This window comes from Alnus glutinosa, chromosome 13 (assembly GCF_958979055.1).
Source record: "Alnus glutinosa chromosome 13, dhAlnGlut1.1, whole genome shotgun sequence".
NCBI lineage: Eukaryota > Viridiplantae > Streptophyta > Magnoliopsida > Fagales > Betulaceae > Alnus > Alnus glutinosa.
The window spans coordinates 7,394,383-7,403,946 of NC_084898.1; the positions used below are offsets into that span (position 1 = coordinate 7,394,383).

The window sequence follows — 9,564 nt, forward strand, 5'->3', positions numbered from 1 at the left end:
ATTAAAAAAACTATATATATATATATAAAGGGGTGGCGTGGCCATCCCTTACGTCCAGCCTGGGGTAGTTTGGCCACCTCCAAAAGGCCAAAAAGAAAGAAATTGGAGTTTGGCATCTTAAGGTGGTCGAGCCACCCCCATAGCCAAAATCACTGGTTCGACCACTCCCAAACAGCTAAAAAGAAAAGAAAAGAAGTTGGGGTTTGACCAGTCCCAGACCGGCTGTAGGGGTGGTTTCAGCCACCCCCAGATCGGCCCTAGGGGTGGCTGGGCACCCCTATTGGCCCAGATGAGCCACCTTTATTTTACTTTTAGTTAATTTAATTATTTTGTAATATATTTTTTTTTCTTGTTTTTTATATTTTGTTATTTTTTTTTAATGACGTGTATAACATGGGGCAAGTTGGGGTTTGGCCAGCCCCAAACCGACTATAGGGGTGGTTTCAGCCACCCCCAGATCGGCCCTAGGGGTGGCTGGCCACCCTCATTGGCCTAGATGAGTCACCTCTTATTTTTTAGTTATTTTAATTATTTTGTAATATTTATTTTTATTTTTATTTTTATTTTTTAATTTTGTTATTATTATTTTTTAATGATGTGTATGACATATGACAAGTTTTGATTGGTTTGACGTGGAAATCCATTAATTTTTTTGATGACAAATGGACAAAGGTGTACTATTTCAGTATATGCCCATAAGCGAGGTATCTCCTGTGATTGAAAGTGAAACCGAAGAAAAAAGATAAAGTTGTTAGAACTCAAAAGGTAAAAATGTATTTAACCCTACTATTTAATTAAAAAATAATATTTGAAATTAATATATATATATATATATATATATATATATATATATATATATATATATATATTATAAAGGATCAACATCTCCTAGAATTTATAGTATATTTTAGTAACTAAATTTCTTAAAATCTCAACAATTATTTTGAAATTATTCAAATTCTGTCACATCCATAACATATTTATTTTAACCACTTAACTAAAATAATATCAAAGTATATACCAAGTTTTTAAAAATTAATATAATAATAAAAATTATATAATTTTTGAGATTTGAGATAAAACGATTTATTGAATAACCAAGGACTCACTCTACCCAAAAAAAAAAAAGAAAAAGAAAGTGGGGGTAAAAAAGAAGAAGAGGCAAAATGGCGACACGTCACGGTTGACACACCTACGGCTCACCGGTCCCACGCCGACATCCGTTGGCCAATCACAGCGTCACACCACCTACCTCCTGCTTTTTCTAAACCGTCAATCCCAACGCGCCACGGGACGTGGCAGTTCTCCCTCTCTCTCTCTCTCTCTCTCTCTCTCAACAAAACCCTTTTCCTTTCCCTCCAATTCCAGAGAGTTCGATTACAAAACAGCGAGAAACCGAAGAGCTAGGGTTAGGTTTTCCTTGCCTCTTCTAAATAGTCCCTTTCAGATATCTTTGAATATTCAGCGCTATAAGGGTTTCAAAGTTTCGAGGTACGTTTGGTTTATAAATTCATCAATATGTTTATCCTTTTCCCTTTAGATTTCAAATTTTATTCTTTTTTCGTTCGTAAATTCATCAATATGATATTAGAGGGAAATTTTCTGTGTGTATATGTGCATTTTCAAATGAAAATGTTGTTAATTCCTCAGTTATTAATTAATCAATTAGCGTTTTTCGATCAAATTGTAGACAAAAAGTTTAATTTTAAATAGAATCGCAAAATACGAATAGTTTGTGATTGCGTTTTTAAAAAATTGTGTTTTTAAATCGCACATTTAAAAATCGCAAATTCAAATGGATCCGTAGTAGACTGGATAGTATGTAGTGTATCTTAATGTATGCTATGGAAGCTTGTGTTAAGGTTAATCTCATCATCTATCGCGTGGCAATATGTTGTGGGATATTTGAACCATTGAGATTTACAAATTGATGCAATGAATGGGGTTTAATTTTGATTAACTTATTGAAAGTACGCCTCCTTGTTGTGCTTAATCGACAAGTTTGCTTGTAATGCTAATTAATCGTAGATAATGTCGTATATTTGATCAAATAAATTTCAATTATATGAATACCAAGCAGTAGCCTAAAATGGACGTTTTCATGTGATTGTGTCGCATACATGGTGTTATGATTTTTGGACAACTGCATGTTCATACGCAATAATAGTGGAGACTATTATCAAGTCTTACATTATTAAAGCACATTTTACTGAATAAAATGTTTTGATAGATGAAAATGCTGGAAAATCTGGAGTAAGAATTCCATTTTATTTGATCTGCTTCTTTGTTACTCTCTCTCTTGCTCCTTTATATTCTTTCTGTTGATTACTAGATTACATCGATGCATGAAATTCAATTTTGATTTTCATTTAATAGGCATGCCAAACTCAGAGGAATAATGGGCCAAACTCAGAGGAAAAATGGGTCTAAGAGAATGCTATCTACTGGTAAGAAAGAGTTTTAGGTATCTTTTGTTCAAAGTTTAAGCATGTGTATCCTTATCTAATAATTTTTTTTTTAAAAAAAAAAGAAAGAAAGAAAGATTGAAAGAAAAGAAAAGAAGGTAAGAGTATGTGTATCCTTTACTAAAGAGGTTAGTTTTATTTAAAAGGGATAAATGCCTCTTTGGCGAGCTTTTGAAATGCAATGTGCAACTTTTTTCTCTTGCCCCCTTTCCACTGATGTTGATTGAAAAGGGTGGATATTATATTTCATCCTTTTTGGTTAACTTGAATTTTGGGCTCTGTTGCTGGTCCTATATAAATGGGAAATGCTTGCAAGCACTTAATGGTAACTTATTTGTTTGCTTAATTATCTGTGCGACAGGTGACAACATGAAAGTCCATACTCAGGTCAGTCCCTTAATTGAAGGGAAAGCAAATGGAAAAACTACCGGAGTACATGAGAGTGCTCCTGCCCCTGCTAATCTTGTAGGAATGTCCATTGAATTCCCAAATAAGAATATAGAAACGGGTGTTGTGTCTGTTGGTTCCTTTGCTGGGGCAGGGTCAACTTTTAGAGGTTTGGTTCAGGTACGGAAATATCTTCACCTTCGGGCTGAAAAATACATGTCTATCAATATGTGCCTTAATAAGATGAAGCATAATTTTTTTTTTTTTTTTTTTTTTTTTTTTTTTTTTTAATTTTGATTAGACACAGTTACTAGTCTGCATTATGAATCACAGGATGATGAACGATTTTCCTAAATTTTGTGAGCAAGAGTTAGTTGACGCAGTCAATTTAAGACCTTGCGGGGCAGTTTTTGCTGCAATGTTATTCTATTACTGACTCTGATTTTATTTTATTTTTTATTTTTTATTTTTTATTTTTTATTTTTTTCTGAATTGGAAAAGACAACTTAAAGATAATGCATATAATCGCTCGGGTACATTCTCACTGTTCATTCTGGATATTTACTTCCTCAGAATGAAAAGCAGCTCATACGAGAGAGAAGGAAACAGGCTAACAGAGAATCCGCTAGGAAATCTAGGTTGAAGAAGCAGGCTGAACTGGAGGAGTTGAAGAGCGAATATGGATCCTTGGATGTGGAGAATAAAGCCCTTAAAACTGAATTAGTTAATCTGAAAGCGTATTCAGACAAATTGAGGCTTGAAAATGCTGCATTAACGGTACTTTCTCATAGAATCTGTTCATTTTTTTCTCCAGTGCTTGCATTTTTTAATAAAAGTAGAATTATTTTTTTCTTTTATTTTGTGCGCTGACTTGCTAAAGTTTTGGTAGTCGGTATTTATTGTTTGATACTTGCATTCTCTGTAGTTATATTCCATCCAAAATTGAGCATTTTCTTCATATATGGACTTAAGGCCTTGATTTATAGTACCCTGTCAGGGTTTTCGGTTGCTGACAGAGATAATATGGTATAATTGGAATGGCATTTTAGCTGAGTTTAACCGAGCCATGGCCAGAGTGAAGTGGCATTTAGTCATTTTAGATTTAAGATAATCAAATTTAATGGCTTTTGGAACTTTACAAATTATGTCATGGATGTTTCTTTGGAAATTAATTTGTTCAAACTGGTTTGTTTCCAAGTGCTTTTGGGTTGGGCTGAATTGGGTGACCGGCCGGGAAGCTCCCAAAGCCAGTCTAAGAATGATAATTTGGGAAATTTATGCCTGTTATGCTGACGGTGTACTTTTCAGATTGCCTCTTTTGAACAAAGCTGTATTTGCACTCATTTCCAGCTGGAGCTTACATTAGTTTGATTTTGCAGGAGAAGCTGAAAAATACACAGGTATGGAAGCAAGAAGGGATGGTTAGCGCTGAGATTGAAGCTGCTTTGGCCCTATCAAACAGTTCTGTGAATATTCTTAATGCTGATTCTGTGAGCAGGAATGTGCATTCGGAAAGTGAAAGCCGCGAGAAATCTGAATCTAGAACTAAGCATCATCAATTGAAAACAAGCTGTAGGGCTGATGCTGTTGCCGCTGGATGATCAGGACATTATGCTTAATTTTGTGGTTTTTGCGAAAGATGGATTGGTTTACAAGGAATTTGACGAGTACTTTTAAGTTATTAGATTATAGGTTTCTTAAATAGGAAATGAAAGTTTTTCCTGAATAGGATGGAGAGAGGGTATTCTTTTGTCGGTTATTGCCGATTTTTGTGGTTTTGCCAAATTCTTAGATACGATAGATTGAATTTTGTTGGGTTTCTTATACGAACTCCTTTAATTGTTGGCAATCCTTACTGTCTATTTTGAGATTAATTTCTTTTCACTTTGGGTCTCTTGCGAAATGCAATTTGAATTGTGTCCTTCTCAACATTTATAAGGCCTTTTTGGACTATTGAAACAGTTTTTTTATTTTTTTTTTATTTTTTTTTTATTTTATTTTTTTTTTAATTTTGGTGCTTCAAATTTTTTTGGAGGTTTTGTTTTAATGACCAACGATTTAGAATAAAGAAATGTCTTGTTTTTATTTTTTTTGTCAATCTCTTATCTATCTCCATACAAAAAATTAGCAAATCTACCATTGAAGATATATCACCATATGGAAGATGGGCAAGGGCTCTTTAATTAGAATATATAGTCTTGAGTTCAAAATCAAAGTCAAATTGTAGGGTTGATTCTAATACAAAAACCATTTTAACCTTTTACATATGAAAGGATAGTATTTAGACCAGTATGAATAACTTGTTTGCCACTAAAAACTCTCAAAAGTCTTTTGGCAAGACACGAATATTGAGTCATTGACCATCGAAATTATGTTGGGGCCAGTAAAGTTACCTATAAACAAAGGCTTAAAACTCTCCCCCATAGTCCCGAGTCTCTGGCTGCCGCTCCTGGCCTCCTCCTCCCCCTTCCCCTCTACTCTCCTCTTCCTCCTTCCTTCATCCTTTTCCACCTCTTTTGAGGCTCTACTTATCTCATTGGAGGTCCTATCTGCCTCTTTTGAGGTCTTACAACAATTATCGAGAGGAGGTTGAAGATGGAGATGCACTGTAGAAATCAGAACATAATCTATCGTCAATGAGTAACCAACCCCAGATACAAAGGTCTCCACAACGAGCTAAAACAACAAAAAACAAGAAGACTGTAACCCACTAAAAGCAAAAACAAACATAGAAAGACATAAATAATAATAAAAAACCAAAAAGAGAATCCAACAATGTACACCGGCAGACGGAGCAACGAAGATTGGCTTGAGCGTGCGGCACGTGGAGGCCGGGGAGGAGGAGAACACCACAGGAGATCGACAATAATGGTAGATGAGACGAAAGGAGGCTGTCACGCACGACGTAGAGCTGTTCACGCGCCGGCGCGTGTAAGGCACGCACTAGAGATTGAGATCTACTAATGGGCGCATATGAGACATGCGTCAATGCAAAGTGGAGCGGTGCATCCGAGGGTGAAGCTTCTTGAAGTTGATAGATCGGTTTTTTTTAAAATCAAATCTAAAAACTTTTTCTTTTTTTTTTAGGGGCGGATCTGAGGGTGGGATCATCTGGAGGAAGAGCGGCTGAATCGAGATAAATCTTAAAGGCAAAGGTTCGAGTAGGATTGAAGGGTCTCGCAAGGGTTATACCCCTACGTGTTCCATGATAACTCTGTCAACTGATTACAAATTTGTGCATAGTAAATTCCTAATAAAAGAGGACTTATCAAGAAACAAAACCAAGCTAGCCAAATTTACAAGAAAACAAAACAAAATGGACTATTAACAACTTATGTGTTAGATTATTACCTATTTTAAAAGCTTAAATTAATAAAAAAAATAAAATTAATAATTTAATTTATATTTTAACACTATTTCGCGTGTGAGCGTAAACTCTCCCTTAATAGACGATACTTAACACGTAAAATATGTAATTGTAATTCGAATTTAAGATCCCTACCCTCAAACCATCACGTTAAATTACTGTTTATTGTCGTTGTTCGAGTCACAAAGCTTTCTTATCGATGGATGTTACTCAAAGGCACTAGAGCAACTGCATCCCATGTACTGCAATTCGAGTATTTCTGGAAAACCTTTCTGTCGGGTTTCAACTTAGCCAACCGGAGAAGACTTCCGGCACTATAGGCGACTTGTCGTTTCGGGTAACCGGTTTTAAGAGCTCTGTTCCAGCCATGTCTTTTGCAAATGCAGCACTGCGCCGCATAAACAGCAGACGCAGCGATAAGAGACGGAGAGTACCTGACATTTATATCATAATCATTCATGGCGAGCTCACCAAAGTAGAACGACAAATTCTTGAACACTCGATCGGCGTCCCCAAAAGACCGAAGAAATTCAAGCAAGAAAGTGTGGATTGTCGGAACCATAATCTTCCAACCCAACTTGTTCAGGATCTTGCTTTCCATGGAATTGATTTCCGCTTGACTGTAACTAAGACCATGAAACAAGCAGGTGAAGTAACTTTCTGGTATTTTGTTGAACTCCGTCATAGAAGGGAACCATTCCTCTTCGTACTTGCACGCTATGACCAGCGCCGCCATACCCACCAGCTTGAACTGAGCCCACAACACAACCTCCAGCGAGAGAAAGCGGTCGGCGATGTTGACGGCGAGAAACAGAGTCGCTTGCGCGTAACACATCGAAGTGTGGACTTCAGTCAACCAGTCGACCAGAATGGCTCTCAGCTTGTCTTTCAAGTAGCCCTTCCTCACTCGGGTCTGGCTCTCGATGCGCTTATAGAAGCCATACATGCTATCTTCTTCTTCTTCTTCTTCTTCTTCTTGATTCTGCGTTAACAGGAGGCCGCTATCACCCATTGACAGACTTCCAAGGAAGCAAAGAAGAGAGGAGAAGAGGTCGGCGTATTTATAGTAATGCATGGGTTTTCCGAATTCGTTCAAGTGTTAGATTTATCATCATGGGCCTTTATCATGGGCTGGACCGGCAGAAAGATCTTGTCGTGGCCCAAATATGATAATACGACTTCTTATATGTTTGGGTTTCGGATAGTTTGAAGAGGTAATATTGGACATCTTATGGGGAATTCGTTTGAAAACAATTTGTTTTCATAGGTTTTTTTAACCAACTCAAAAGGAGAAGAACGGGCTACAAGGAAGGGTTTTTCTCACTTATAATCTAAATAGAAGAAAGAATGATTCCAAACATAAGGTCGAAAGTGACTCACTGAGCTAAAAAAATGTGCTTCTAAAGTTAGCATTATAAAAGGTTTTCAAACCTGTTAAGTATTAGATGAGAATAAAAAAGTTCACAAGCAGTCATGTGTCTTTGTTATTTTGTTATTATGTATCTTTGTTATTTAGTTATTATTTATCTATTAGAGTCTATATTTAAGTAGGGAATAAATGGATAGTATTTTTTTTTTTTGGGATAAATTAGAGCTTCATTAACCAAACAAAGACAATACAACAATCCAGTAAACACTGGAATCTAGGTTCTAACAAGAAACCAAACTACAACCTCAACAAAACAACCCAAAAGAGCTAAGCAGCTAAACCATATCAAACCAAAGATAGACACACAATAGCTTCTCTAACACCAAAAGCCAACCCCCTACCAAAAACAGACCGAGCTACTTAAGAGGGAACTTGACCAGCAATCTCACTTTAACTACCCATTTAATTTTAGACAAAATGCCTTCTTCAGATTTGGGAGACCGGCCCTGGAGCAATGCATGGAATAAATGAGTAGTATGTTATCCTTGTGTATTATCTTTATTAATAGTTGTCAGTGATAAAATAGTCACAGAATACACCTCTACGAGAGTAGCTTATGTTTATCGCATTTCTTTGTAACTCTATCTAAATTCATTGGGTTGATGAATAAAGTAAGCAAAGATCATTAATATTTAATTTTTGAATTAATTTAAAAAGTATTAAGGTTTCTCAACAACCCTTATTTATCTGTTACGTGTTTGAGTAAATATCGTAAGCTCTTATTTGAAAACTCAAAAACTGGCACGTGAAAAAAGCAGTTTGGATCAAATTTGGGTCAAAAATGCAAGCCCCGTGAAGTTCGTGGCAAAGGCCCGGAGGAATTGAAGTCGCGGTGGACCCAAGTATTAGTGGCGCCGGCGCGATAGATCGTCACGCAAGTTCCTTGCTCAAACCTGTTTCTTGGTGAATCACATGAAATGAAATGAAATTCCACCTCAAAAAACCTCAAAAGCACTCTATCTTTTTCTAGTGGCTTCCAATCTCAAAGAGTAGGTCAAAAAGTGTGGAAGAAAGAAAGTACACGTCTTTGAAACCATTTGCTGAATTTTTAGGTTTGACCATATGGGTCTTCCACTCTTTCTTTCCTTGCCGTGATCCAAGTTGAGTTACTAGATAGATAGAAAATTATTATTATTATTTTTTTATTTTTATTTTTTACATAAAAGGTTACCCTTCATGTTCCTAATTTGATTATATGAGATTACTATTCGTGTCCGGGTATGTGAGAGGGGGTTCTATTATATGAACGGAGAAGTTCTGGTGTAACACTCTAGTTTTATATTAAAGTGAGTGGTTTATAAGAGATAATCATGACTAATAAGTCTCACATTACCTAGTTATTAGGTAAAACTGTCCTTTATAAGGAATATAAACTTTAAATTGACTAGTCCTTTTAGGGCGATAGCGCAGATGCGGCTAACTCTTTTCATTTGGTCATTACATCAAGACTTATGTGAGCAACAAAATTCTATTCGGGTAGGGGTCCTCTCTTGACCTTTTATAATTTCTCTTATCCATTATCTTCGGATTCGGATAGAACAAGATAACCTGATACGTAGATGGGAGATTCAAATTTAAAGAGTAATACTATATATTATACTCTATCTCATTTTGATGATGTGTCAGTGCTCATCAACGCTTGTTAAAAAATAATAATAATAATAATAATAATAATAAAATTAAAGACCGATGAGCAATGCTACATCAACCTAATGAGACGAGAATATACTCGATCCAAAATCATTACCCTAGTGTTTTATTATTCAGATTTTCCATTTGACCATGTCAAGAATAATCTTGTTTTATAAACATTGGTATCTAAGCTTGTAAGCCTATAAATATGAAATGGAAATGCTTGCTGGGGGACACTCATCCGTCCCCCAGCACCCATTTATAATAAAAAACATATTTTTTAT

At 35.9% G+C, this 9,564-nt stretch overlaps 2 protein-coding genes across 2 annotated transcripts; one reads left to right on the forward strand and one right to left on the reverse strand.

Moving 5' to 3' along the window:
- Nucleotides 1–1,317: 1,317 nt before the first annotated feature.
- Nucleotides 1,318–4,736, forward strand: LOC133854752 (common plant regulatory factor 1-like). Its single transcript, XM_062291019.1, has 5 exons — nt 1,318–1,491; nt 2,377–2,447; nt 2,827–3,032; nt 3,426–3,629; nt 4,232–4,736. The coding sequence occupies exons 2-5, from the start codon at nt 2,399–2,401 to the stop codon at nt 4,451–4,453; spliced, it is 681 nt and encodes a 226-aa protein (XP_062147003.1). The 5' UTR covers nt 1,318–1,491; nt 2,377–2,398; the 3' UTR covers nt 4,454–4,736.
- Nucleotides 4,737–5,162: 426 nt separating this feature from the next.
- Nucleotides 5,163–7,231, reverse strand: LOC133853858 (G2/mitotic-specific cyclin S13-7-like). The gene is made up of 2 exons (XM_062289882.1): nt 6,440–7,231; nt 5,163–5,528 (listed from the first exon to the last, which is right to left on the reverse strand). Exons 1-2 carry the CDS (start codon nt 7,229–7,231, stop codon nt 5,163–5,165), a joined length of 1,158 nt encoding a protein of 385 aa, XP_062145866.1.
- Nucleotides 7,232–9,564: the final 2,333 nt, after the last annotated feature.